We start from the raw sequence: 13,694 nt of genomic DNA on the forward strand, positions 1-13,694 counted from the left end.
CAAAAAGGAAGCTGCAGCAGATTGAGCCCCCTGAAATATCATGGAGTGGTCTTATACTGTAGTGTAACAGGAACATTAAATCAAATACTCATTCTAATTTCCTGACCCCGACAGTAAAGAGTAAGAAAATGACGTATGCAATCCCTGCTGATTCATTCCACTGCTTACTTTGCTTTGTCAGATCTATGTTACATGAAAGGAACAAGTATAAGACCATCACCAGAATAAGAATTCATCATGGAGGCCTCTGTCCTTGTGTTCTCTCGCACATGCACAGGAACAAACGTTGAATGGTTATCTCCAGATTTCACAGGCTTGATTATTCAGCCACTGGAGAGACCCACTGTGAATGTTTCACTGGAAGTCTTAAATTTGAAGGTGTATCAAAACAAATTTGTGTTATGCCCAAATGCAATGTTTTTGTTTTTATCACATGACTTCCTTTAGTTTTCCAGCATGAGCAGAGAAGAGAGACTTTGATTAGGAGCATCAGAGTAGTAGAGGCATGTAGTTTAAAGAGGCTGTAGGCAGCAACGACTGGGTCTGGATAGGCAGAGGCCTCACCACTGCGGTCTCTCTGCACTGCAGAAGAAGTCCTTCATAGTGGCCAAAGTGCCAGCCCTGCCCTGGCCTGGTGAGACATACAAGGCCAAGTTTGACTTTAGCATATTGGAGTACTCATACTGCAATGGCAGGGCCTGAAAACATATCTTTCTTACAGAAAATGGTGCAAATATGATTAAAGCTTTGGTTGGTAGCCACAGAAAACTAGCATGAATTTGAATGTAGCATTTCCTCAGGGCTCTGTCTAAATCTGACTACCAACCCCAGCTTTAACATTTCAAATATCTCAAAAGCCTGGAGGCATTCTTTGAAACTTCAAACAAGATCTATCAAATTTTGGACCGATCATTAGAAAGTAGCACATGAATAACTTAGGGTTCACATATACAGGACATGTTAATGATTTAGATGCATTTGTTTTTCAGAATAAAAGACCTTTGTGTCTTACATCCATTAAAGGGAGACAGCACCTGTAAAAAGAAGCTGATAGGAAAACAGACACAGCAATCGACATTCAGGATTCACAGACATGATAAACACTTAACCTGCAGGAGAAGACAGAGACACACACACAGTTGGAAAACAGTTCCTCTAAGATGCCTTGTGATTCACAACACATGTACACCACACACAATGGAAATGGTTCAACACCATCTGCATCATTTCTCCTACACCCCACCACCCTCCTTACTTTCCATCGGAACACAAGGAGTTCAGTGAGAGTGGGCCTACTTGTGAGTATGTCAGTGTGTGGTTTATGCATCATTATCATCTGTGTGTATGTCAGCTTTTTTCTGTGTGTGCCTATTTGAATTTCTTTTTGTAATCTCTTCTCTCAGCTGTAAGACCGAAAAATACATATGGACCCCCCACTGCTCTTCATCTCCTCCATCATCACTTTCTTCTCAGTGTCTCTGCTCCCATCCAGTCATCCTTCTCTCTCCAAGCCATTTGCGGAACAGCTGGAAGAAATCAGGTCCAATTTATGTGAGCTGCTCCTTGGAGCAAATCAGGGTGAACTGTCACCGGCCGTCCTCTCTCTCAGGGCATCTCTTTGTTTCAGAAAGTAACGGTTGCGAGGGGAGACGAGTTAAAATAAGGAGCAGAAGAAACATCCAAACTTCTAAACATGCTGCTGGACAGGGAACAGAGTTTAATCCTCAATCTGCCTTCCTCTTCTTGCTTCCTTGTTTCCTTTTAATTCACCTCCTCTGCTCCATGATGAGTGGGGCCAACACCTCCTCGGTTCAACCCCCACTTATTTTGTATTCCCTGAGGACACATCCTCCTCATTTCCCTTACCTCCTCCACTCAATCTTGTACTATTTTGATACAATCAGATATTCAATTAAATGTTCACCTCCCATATTTGTCTGTACTATCTAACTTTCCGTTCATTCTCCAGCAGTGAGATAGCTCAGACCAGATGACACATTTTTTCTGTCAACTCTGATTTAATCTGACCCTGTGCACACAAATAACCTGGGCTGGGTGATGAAATACCGAACAATTATCTGTTCAGAGTGATTCATATGGACTCCAACCCATGTGGACTCTCTCTTATGCATTGAAGATACAGATTAGAGTGGGCAAGAAGCCAAGAGGTCCTCCACTGTGTCCTAAGCAGCCATGACTGTAACCTGGCTTGGATGTTGGAGTGCTTCTGCTTGCCAGACCTCGGTTCAGTTAAATGTGTGTCAAGACCTGGCTGTTAAATGCACATTAAAATTAAATAAGCTAGAAATGAGAAAATTGTCCCATTATCTACTTAGGAAGGTATAGAGGTCTGCTGAAAAGATTAGGGTTGGCTCCGTCTCACAGGCAATTTGACACACACCTGTGGAGAGCCCGGTTGTGTGGTATAATGACTCATGACACCCTTACACTCTTATTTCTGTTCAGCCACTGACACTGTCCTGGCTGAGGTTGAGACTTCATACCATAAGTAGCACATTTCCACACCGGGTGTAAATCAACAGAGTACAGTAAAACAGAGAGGTCGAAGAGAAGCTTGTTTTATATGTAGGTGTAAAGCCAAGATGTTCTCCTCAGGCCTGTGCTAATGTGGGACATGCTTCAAGATAGGATGATTTCAAAGGCATATTTTATTCATTATATTATAAGAGGTAAATGCATTCATTGGTGATAATAGGTTTCGGTATTGGTGCAAGGCCCATGAAGGTAAATCGCTCTTTAACGGTCTTGCTTGATTAGTAAAGGAGGCACATTAGGGGATAGAAGGCACACAGACATAAAATCCCACACACTTTATTTCTTCATCCTCAAATACGCTCTCTGAGTTTTCTGCCTCTTCCTGCACTGTATGTTAATATTTTTGTTCTTCTATTCTTGTTTTTTTTTTTTCTGCAAATAAATAAACATAAAAATAAAAATTAACATAGAGCAAACACAACTCTGTAACCCATGTTAGTTTTCCACTTTTATTTTTAAATACATGTATATACTTATTTATTTATCTTTTATTTTACTTTATCAAAATTTATATTTATAAATGCTTATATACACTACCAGTCAAAAGTTTGGAAACACCTTCTCATTCAAGGGTTTGTATTTATTTTAATCTTTTGAAACACTGTAGATTAATACTGAAGGCATCAAAACTATGAAAGAACATATATGGAATTATTTAATGAACAAAAAAGTGTTAAACAAACCAGACTATGTTTTATATTTTAGATTCTGTAAAGTAGCCCCCTTTTTCCTTCATGCGACTTTGCACACTCTTGGTATTCTCTCAGTCTGCTTCATGAAGTGGTCTCCTGGAATGGTTTCTAATTAACATGAGGCTTGTCAAGAGTTCATTTGTAGAAGGACTTGCCTTCCTAATGTGTTTGAGACCATCAGTTGTGTTGCTCAGAGATAGGGTTAGGACACAATGGATAGCCCTATTTGACTACTGTTGTAATCCAGATTATGGCAAAACCAGATTATTTCATAGTTTTGATGTCTTCAGTATTAATCTACAATGATGAAAATAATTAAAATAAATAAAAACCATTGAATGAGAAGGTGTGTCCAAGCTTTTGACTGGTAGTGTATATGTATATTTTTGTGTGTGTGTGTGTGTCGTGTCTGTATAGATGTTTTTTTTAATTGTCTGGCTGAGCGCTTAGTGAAGATTCAGGGAGTAGGACATGTTGTTGTTTTTTTTGTCTCTGACTGTCCGATGTAACTGTTGTTGCATATTTGAAAAAAAAAAAACTTTAATTAAGAAAAAAATGAACCTAAACAAACATGCATGCGTATACACGCACACACTCACCCGCTGGTATTATGATGCAACATGGATAATAGCGGATCCCTGTTTTATTACCATCTGAGCAGAGAGGAGGGATTGCCCCTCTGCTGAGTGACTCACGCACAAACACACCAGGAGCTTCTGATTTCATCTCAGAGGTATGTGTTTAGGATAAGGAGCAATACGTGCATTAAATAGGATGGATTGAGAAAGACTGATGAGGTCAGTATCTAACTGATGGGTGAGGGTAAGAAAGTATGAAAACAAGGATTTTTGTGACAGCTTCAGTTTTGAGACACTACAGTGTGTTTGAGAGTCAAGAGCTAAATTACTTCATCCTGACTGGAACCTGCTGTTGGGAAAGATTACCGTAAGATGAAGTGGAACACTGCCCGGCACTTTTCTTTTTTCCACAACATGTTAATGTTTCTATGAATAGACTTGTACACCACAAACTGAGAGAGGAAGGCTGATGGAGTGAAATCCTGCCAGCTCAGAACCTTTTTAACGAAAGGTCCACCTGACTGTTCGTTTGTACGGGTGTCCATCTGAAATCATCTGCTGTTTGGAGCATGATAAGGCTGAGGTGATAATTTAAAAAACCACACAGGTTAGTGGGAGAGGGAGCGGACAAAGTGTTAGTGGTAATGTCGGTGGAGGTTGTGTGTGTGTTTGTGGTCAGGTTATGGGACTGTGAGAGCACCAGTGTGTTGGTTTAAGGTGACCTAATGGAAAGGCAGGCGGTCCTCACTCTGCTGCTCTTCAATTGACGCATCACATCGTCATCAAAGTCGTTGCTGCTGGCTCATTTAGATGTAACCCATGAGTCAACTTACACAAGATGCACTTTACCTGCATTTGTAGTGGTCGATATTGAAGCTGCCGACTTTACATTTGATCTTTGTGTAAACATCCTGGACATCGACGGAGGCACTCAAGTCTTCTAGCTCACTGATGACACAAATCTCTGCCAGATACAAACACAAAACAAGGAATCAAAAAAGATCTGCATCATAACGTATGTAACAACTTGTGAAGGGGAGTAAGCTTCACTGAAATGATCATTAACTTTGTTCTTATTGAAGCCCGTGAGCCGAGCGGTTTGTTCTCTCTCATTGTTTCCACTGAAAAAGTCCCCCCATCACAGACTGGTTTGGGAAAACTGGACTCTCAGCGTGTGAAACTTTGGTTGTTGTACTGTTGCCTTGTGGTAATTCTCAGAAACACAGAGGCTCTTAATGTCTTCTTGCAGTTTGAGCATGGGGCTTTTCAGATTTATTGTGGATACTGTGTGTATGGAAAGAACTCTCCAAAGATTTTAGATAGGCCTTGAAGAACTCATAGTCTCCAAACTCTGTGTTGATATTGATGCATGAGTTCTCTAAACCCTGCTTGTGAGAGGACTGGAAACCCTGAGTCTCTTCCTCGAGCATGGTTCACTTTTAAAGAAGGAAAGTGTACCACTGATTTGTGTCTTCAGCCTCCAGAGTCTCGTGTTTGAATTGCTAACTCTTAATTACAAACACATAACAGCATGGCATTTCACCAAAGGGACGATATGTCTGGAATGGCTGGTTTTCCATTTCTTCGGAGAGACAAGAATCTTATTTCCTTTGCAGCTGAAAAACATATTACATCATTGCCGATTTTCTGCAGTCATATCTGTAGCTTACTTATCTCCAAGAATGTACTTGTGATATTAGGTATTTAATAAATTGCAAACTCACAACTCTTGTTTTCATTAGCATGTTTAACTTGTTGCACACAGAAAATCCAGTGGTGAGTTCCTCTCCCAGCTCAGATGGCTAACATTAAGCTCAAATCCAACATAATGCCTATTTAGGATGTCTCTAAGTTAAACCATCTCTGTGAGGTCCTTCAAACATTCCATTTCCACTATTGAAGGCTTTCAGCTGGGCTGTCTGGTTGACAGATGCTAAATATTACAGTCATCAATTAAAGGTAAATCTAGCTTTTCATCTCCCAGTAAATCTAAAAGGTAGGAGAGGAGGTTCCCCAGGCTTTCATCACCTGTTTGTTTATTTATCTTCTCCCTTCTACCTCCTTTTCTCCAGCTTTCTTTCCCTTCCAAGTGCCCGAAATTCAAATACGAAAAGAGTGTTGATATAGCATGACTGTAAAAACTGAAACAGTTTCCAGCAGACCCACATGTACACTTTAAGACCTCAATCTGCTTCACACTTTACAGTTTTCTCTATTATCTGGAAAACAGAATACTCCTACACTCCACTACACTCCTGTGTGCTGACCATGTATATCTAATGAACGTAGTCTATGTGATGTCACCATCTGTTTCTGAAGCACTGTTTTGAAGCCAATCATCGGCAGGAACCATATTGGAAATGCTGAACTCAACCTAACTTTGTCCGAGCTAGTGTGAGGTAAAGAGGTGGGCCTTTAGCCTTTTCACTAACATCTACAGGGTGCCCGCCTGTCATTCAAGTCAGCCATGTCCTTATTTTGGCGAAACCTGTAAGTTTAATATCTTCAAAAATAATGAGTAATGAAAAAGTCACCCCTGTACAGTGTGTGCCGATAGAGAAATGAGCTATTCAGTCCTAAACTGTTTTTGAACCAGACTGTGAACATGTTTATTTCTGCAGTAAAGATCATCTTCTTTGAATGGTTGTGTATGTGGTTTCCTGTGTTTCTGCAGCCAGCCTCAAGTGGACGATCAAGGAACTTCAGTTTTTAACACTTTGGCATGGGCTTCATGTTTTAAGACTTGGCACTGACAGTTATTGTGCTTTTTATAAGAGAGAAGTGAGGACTGTGTGTAACTTGGCGTACCTGTCTTTTTGGTGGCTGTGTCAGGAGCAAACAGTTTAACTGTGACCTTGGGTAACATCCACTGCATCCAAAGGCTGACTTTCCCGCCGGTGCCACCAATGTTGCTGGTTTTCTGCTCCAGAGTCACGGTGTCTGCAAACTGATTGTCGTCTCCTGCAGGCACCGAGTCACCCTGTGTAACCAGAAGAGAATCCTTACAATCTAGGCTTGTGGGAAGTTAACGATCCCTGATTTGAGGCAGAACATCAAACACATTGTTTTGTACATCTGTACCTAACATTTCAGCGAGTAATACTAGACAGGAGGGGGAGAAGGTACAACAGTCCATCAGAATAAGACAAAAAACAAAAACATGAATCAAGTTAACATGAAAGAAAATGAGAAAAGAATGAACCCATATAAATCCAGCCTTTCATCCTGATGCAGATGATGTAACCGTCTATCCAACCATGTGTTTTGCCAACAGCTTTACGTTTCAAAGTGTTGTTGCTGTGCATGAAGCCATAACAAAGCAACCAGCAACTTTTGAGCTTTAGGGGTTGTAGATGACATCAGTGTCTGGTGAACAGAACTCTACTTGGAGCTGAGCTGTTGTTGGGGGAATGGGCCATTGTGCAGAGCTGTCACTGAGGTAAACCCCAAAATTAGCCACCAGCATCCACATGGCCTGCTTTCCCTCAAGTGTGCCAGGACACACACGTCTTGCAGCCTGGGAGGGAATGGGAAGTGAAGACCGGAGGCGGGGTGGAGGTGGGGGTTAGGTGGAGAGGAAGCCAGGATGCGGCTGAGAAGGCTGTTCTCTGTGGGCCCTCCACTCATTACCAGGGGTTTGGCACAGCAGAGAGGATGACAGTAAGAGGGACATTTTTTATTCCTCCATGACACTTCCTGGTTAAATCTGTTATCCAAATATGTATCAATATGGCTGACTCAGAAAGGGAAAAGCCTTCAAACAAACAATAACTGAAATTTGCAGCGCTGGCATTGCAGTTTTATTTTTTTTCCACAGCTTCTCCCGTCACAGTGCGGTAATGACAGATTGTGTCATGTTTATCAAGCCTGGCTGTGGTTGGTGAGGAGGTTATCTACTATCTCAATTAAAAACCCCACAGACCCTGGACTGATTACAGTGTCTTAAAGAGGATCCAGATGAGGAAACTATGTCCTTGGTCCACAGCTGGGCGGAGGGACGAGGGCCCCATGCTAATTTGAAAATTAAATTTAATCCCACAGTAGAGAACGGCTGACAGCAGAGCTCGATATCAACAGATGATAATTACATAAATAAATTAACGTTAATGCTGATTCAAAAATAGATTCAACGTTACAGAGTGTGGGGACCTCAAGAAACTGATGGGAAGCATGTGTTGCAAGGAAAGCGTCTTTGGGTCTGAATCTTATCTGGAAAAACTTAATAAAGAGAGAATGGTGAAAAAGTGGCTAAAAGATGGAGTAAACTAAAAGTCCTGTTTATACTGTATAACAAAGTATATATGCATTATATATAGCTTCAAATCTTAAGGTAGTTACCTTAAATACTGAACATGTAATTATAATGTAAAATTATAAAGCTAAAAAAACAACCAAATCCAATAATTCCCCGGAGTCAGAAATTATTCTAATGAAGTGTCTAGCAGTGTCATTACATGTAAGAAAGCAAACACCCTTAAAGGTGTGAGTGTGTGTGTGTGTGTGTGTGTGTGTGTGTGTGTGTGTGTGTGTGTGTGTGTGTGTGTGTGTGTGTGTGTGTGTGTGTGCGTGCGTATGTGTGTGTGTGTGTGTGTGTGTGTGCTTGTCCACAGCATGGAATGATGTAACAACAAACAGAGTAGTAATGGTGGTCATTTTGTCTCCTTAGAGATATCTGAGTGTCAACTGCCTTTTGGAAAGTAGTTATTGTCGTGCAGCAGTCAAAACATAGTACTGTATAAGTGTGTGTCTCTGTGTGTGTATGTGTGTGTGGTTAGGACTGTTTAGTTTACAGTTCTGGCCAGGCAGTAGGATTAGGCTCTGTAATATCATGTGTGGAAACAGGAGCCAGCCACTGGCGCTGTGGAAAGCCCAGACCACTGTGTACTGTAGCGTGGTTGCGCTTGAGCATCGGACGTCCGACTGCTTCCACTTTCCTGCCAAAACCACCGCTGTCACTAGATTCTCTCGGTTACTTGCACATTTTTTTTTTTAATGGTGGTTAGAAAATAAAAAAGAAATGATGAACAAACTGAGAACACTGTATTCACTTGAGTCACAAAGTTAACAGAAATAGGGGACTCTCAATTTAGTCATCATGCCAAATATGAGTGGCTTCAAATCAGAAAAAATAAAAAAAATTATTACCAATAATAATAATAATAATAATAATAATAATAATAATGATAATAATAAGTAAATAAATACATATTTATCACCTGTGTTCCAGGATATCTGTTGTATGGCTTGGACATAAACAACAACCAAGACTTAAGATATTTGCATGCATACCTTGAAACTTGGCTAACTGCACAACATTAGGATAAACACCTATTAAGACTTCTCTTAATTGAGCATCTCAAAATATCCTACAACTGCAAAAATGTGTTTCTAAACATGATATCAGGGTTTTGAATCATGTAAATTTGCGCTCTGTTTTTGAAGCAGAGAAGAATAAAATGAAAGCTCATGAGAAAAAATAAAAACACTAAAGTTCAGATTGCAGATAACTTCCAAATAAAAGGTTAAAGTTCATGTTTTTGTCAGCATAGGAAAATATTCCAGCATGAATTTATAAGCTGTTTACAGATTACCAGTTCAAGGTTGGATGTTTACGTTGCACCTTACATGTAATGTATATTGCATGGAGGTAGAATGAGCCACTATCAGAGGTAACAGGGATGAGACAGTGGTGATTTCACTGGCAGCGTGTAACAGCACTGTGTGTGAATGTCTCAGTTTGTACGATGTGAAGCTTCTTCACACTGCTGTTGCAGGATTGCAATGTGTAAAGGGCTGTTGAGATAAGGCTTTGAAGAACAGATGTGGTGGTTTGGTGTAGGCAGAGGGAGAATCTGCAACCATCCCGAGCGGCAAGATTGGGGCTGGGAACACACACGTTCTAACAGAGAGCTATTTTCCCACACCGCCACAAGCCAACTTATAGAGTATACAGTTTAATTCCTGGGCCTCTGTGCTATAAACGGAGGAGGGTCCAGGTTTATTTTCTTTGTAGAGTTTGCCTTTGTAACTAAAGAGACCAAAACATTGGAGGACAACAGCAAGGCTGGGAAGTGTAAAAGAAAAATGGGAGGAATGCTAGATAAAGGCTGTGTTTACACCCAAATGTACTCGATAGAAAACGGTTACCTGTTGTTGTTTTGGTCGTTCATTTACACCGAAACAGCATTTCAGGTGATTGAAAATGCAAATTATGAAAAAACAGGCTCCAGGGTGGAATTTCTGGGACAAAAAACACTTCCATCAGCATGTAAACAGAAATATGGATCCTCTGTAAAAAGGAGCGTCACAGCCACAGTTAACGTTTTTCGAGTGTGCGTTCACCATTGACTTCTTGTTTTCTGCTCTCACAGTTCAGTTGAAGAAAGGCTTTACGTGCAGATGCGTGGTTTTCTCTGGTGGTGTTCAATTACAAACTTATACCGCCACCACTACTGCTCTGGCATGTACTCCAGCGTTTTGTGTTGTCATATAAAAGCAGATTATTTTTTCCAAAACAAAGGAAGGACTTCGTTTTTTGGGGGGCTGTTCTCGTGTAAACAAGGCCCCAAACGAAGGAACAGGTACAGGTGGAGAAGAAAGAGTGGAGGGTACAAAGGCCAAGCTGAGATACAACAAGAAGAGACTAAAAGGAAACAATAGAGTGAAACAGTTCAAACTGTGAAACACATGGAGAGTAACTGCTGCAGAAGGTTATTATCCACATGCTTAATCCTGTTGTTTATGATGCAGCTGGAGATGGTCAGGCTTTAGTCAAGTATGCACTTGTCCGAATACGATAAGGGTCCAAAGCTGGTGCCAAGGCTCAGGTGGGGAAATGGCGGGGAAGGAAGTGGAGGACAGAGCGTTTTGGGGATGTGGTGTGGACAAAGTTGAAAAAGTAGAAGTCAGAGGAAAAGGGTGGAGAGCCAGCTGGAAGGGGAGAGACTGCTGCCACTACTGCTGAGACTTATCAAAACAGCTTCTACATTCTTGCTCAATCACCGCCATCCCAGAGGACTAAACACTTCTACCAGTGTTTGTACTTAGATAAACAGTGACAAGTGGGCTGTCGGGGGCCTCTATGGCCTTGTTATAGACACACTTTACCAAAGGGCCTCCACTGTCATACTGAACTGCCACCACCTCTGTGGGTCCACAAATGACGCAAGAACACTTGCATGTTGAACTCGTGAAAACAAATGCAGACACAGATGCTCACGGACATATGAAAGCTTTTTTTTCATGTGGTGAGGTAAAAAAACTTGACTGCCTCTCAGGGCAGTGTGATACCTCAGGGGTCCAACACTGTTGGGAGGGCCTTAGAGGTCAGAGAGCATTAAAACTCAGGCACTCAGCAACACAATCAATCACATTAATCTTATGTTCTGCTTAACACCAACACACATATCTACACAAGGCCCAGGTGCCTAAGGCTCCAAGGCCATGAACCCACATCTAGTTATTGTCTCTACTGCTGCTCTTCACAGAAGGAACTCTGGCCAAATATCATGTTTTCACTGTAAGAAGAAGATGAAGATTATTAAATCAGGCTTCAGCTCACACATCTTGAAGGTAGCTCACAGTTAACCCCTGATGAGAAAAGGGAATGTAAGAAGATGTTTTAGGCTTTGAGAACCCTTGAAATAGAAAAAGAACATAATATTTATTTTGACAAATTGGATGGGTCACCACTTTTTTAACTATCCACATCAAGGGAACACTTTTTTAGAACTGTGTATAAAACAGATAAACAAAAATCCTGACTCAAAGCACCTTAAATGCAGACAGCTCACATGTTGGTGTTGATGCAGTGAGTCTTTAAACCTCTCATCAGTCAAAGTGATGCAAGAAAGCACATTTAACAAAAGTTCAAGGGAGGCTGAACAAATGTGCAAAGCATTATGGTAGAAGAAGAAGAAGAAGAAGCAGTAGCAGCAGAAATAAAGTATTTGTATCTGTGTTTGATAAGAGGCTGAAAAAGACAGCACAGATGAGTAGATTTATGACTCTCATGACTCATAAAAAGACTCTTGAAAGAACAGAACTTACTAAATAAAATTGTAGCAGCTTTGAAAAACACAAACCTCAGTGGGGGAGCCAAAGTCTGCAGAGGGGCTACAGGTGCTGGTGTCTGGTAGGGCCGTGCCGGCACTGCTGCGCACGGGGGAGGACAGAGCGGCACTTGCAGGTTCTGGGATGTTGGAGGTCTGACGTAGGATGCCATGTCTATGGAGACGAGCCCATGTGGAGCTCCAGCTGAGGAGGAGCTCATACAGAAGCTGAACCTGGAGAGTGACAGAAGCAGAGAGAAAGAGGGGAATGGATGACTCTTGTTGCTGGATGGAGTACTTTGAAGGAATCACAGTCAGTGATTGTGATTGTGATGAAACACGTTGATGCATTCTATTGTCAGGAGAATCTCATCTGTTCTTATGGAAATCTCTTTCACACTTCTTTATGAGTAGATACACAAAATTGACCCTGACATCACACTGTCGATACATAAAGTCCATTTGTGCCTTATAAGATAAACCTCACACACCACAAACAGTTTTAAAATTGCAAACCAGATTAAATGTAATTTGGCCGAGGTCTGACTCAAACAGCTGCACATGTAGTTCTGATTTCTAAGGCCATTACCCTGATTTGTCTTGGCAGCTTTGTAGTTCTGTGACAGTAAACCAAGTTAGACTGAGAGGAGAGGACAGAGAGAGGGAAGTCTTTACTGGAGAAAGGACCGCAATCCATTTTCTGACTCCATTCTTTTAGGCGATGTACTTTAGAAAGGCCTCATTTCACAAAAGTGATGTAATACTTACATGATCGTGTTTCTATTTGATGTCTCAGTATTTAAATGACACAGCATGCTCATACACGTGCTCCACTGCAAAAATGTGTAATCCATAACACACAAAAAAAAACGTCCAAAGAAACACCCACAGAGGAAAGTTAAGTTGTGTCATCAATTCCCCGGGAAAAACTCACCGCAGTTAGGAAAAACTGAAGGCTAAGTGTCAAGTGTTCTCCACTATTTATCATGTTTCACATCAAAAGAGGCCTAGCTTTAAACAACAACAAATCCAAAAGCAGGAGTGGAAAACATTAGTGAAAATCAGGGGAATGTGATGTGATGCTTTTGTTTGGTAATGCATGGACTCAGTGTTCTGTAGAGAAGAGGGAAAAATTGAGAGGAGCAACTCCTTTTAACCAAGAGCTAATTTCGTGTTTGGGAATGCTCTGCGTCTCTGCTGTCTGACCCTCCGACTCTGAAAGACCCTTCAAAAATCAAGTCCCCACACACAGAAATCCTGCTCTACTCCAAACACACTTCTACTTGCTTTTGCTCTCTCACACACATGCTCGCCTGTTAGCACACATATTACAGCAATGACTTCCATAAATAAGCATAAATCAATTGAAAGGCAGCACAATATATTACAGCTGGGCCATTTCAAACATGTCCAGGAAGAGCAGCTGTCCAGAGACAGGGCTTACAGCTGTCCGCCATACCCAGCTGAATGGACTGCCAACAGGAGAGGTACAGCTCAGACACAAACACACACACAGAGAGACACACACACACACACACACACAGAGAGAGACACACACACACACAGACACAGAGAGAGAGAGAGAGAGAGAGACACACACACACACACACACACACACACACACACACACACACACACACACACACACACACACACACACACACACACACACACACACACACACACACACACACACACACACACACACACACACACACACACACACACACACACACACACACACACACACACACACACACACACCATCACTACCACTGTCTCTTTCACTCTTTATCTTCTTCCTGCTCACAATATCT

At 41.5% G+C, this 13,694-nt stretch overlaps 1 protein-coding gene across 1 annotated transcript in view; it reads right to left on the minus strand.

Annotated features, from left to right (window-relative positions):
* The window catches only part of LOC117822768 (vacuolar protein sorting-associated protein 13B-like), a 288,297-nt gene that overhangs the window by 139,433 nt on the left and 135,170 nt on the right, over positions 1-13,694 (minus strand). Inside the window, 3 exon segments of the mRNA XM_034697674.1 lie at positions 4,676-4,790; positions 6,635-6,806; positions 11,911-12,111. Of these exon segments, the coding sequence (XP_034553565.1) occupies positions 4,676-4,790; positions 6,635-6,806; positions 11,911-12,111 (488 nt within the window).

Source organism: Notolabrus celidotus, chromosome 12 (genome assembly GCF_009762535.1).
Source record: "Notolabrus celidotus isolate fNotCel1 chromosome 12, fNotCel1.pri, whole genome shotgun sequence".
In the NCBI taxonomy this organism is placed as follows: Eukaryota; Metazoa; Chordata; class Actinopteri; order Labriformes; family Labridae; genus Notolabrus; species Notolabrus celidotus.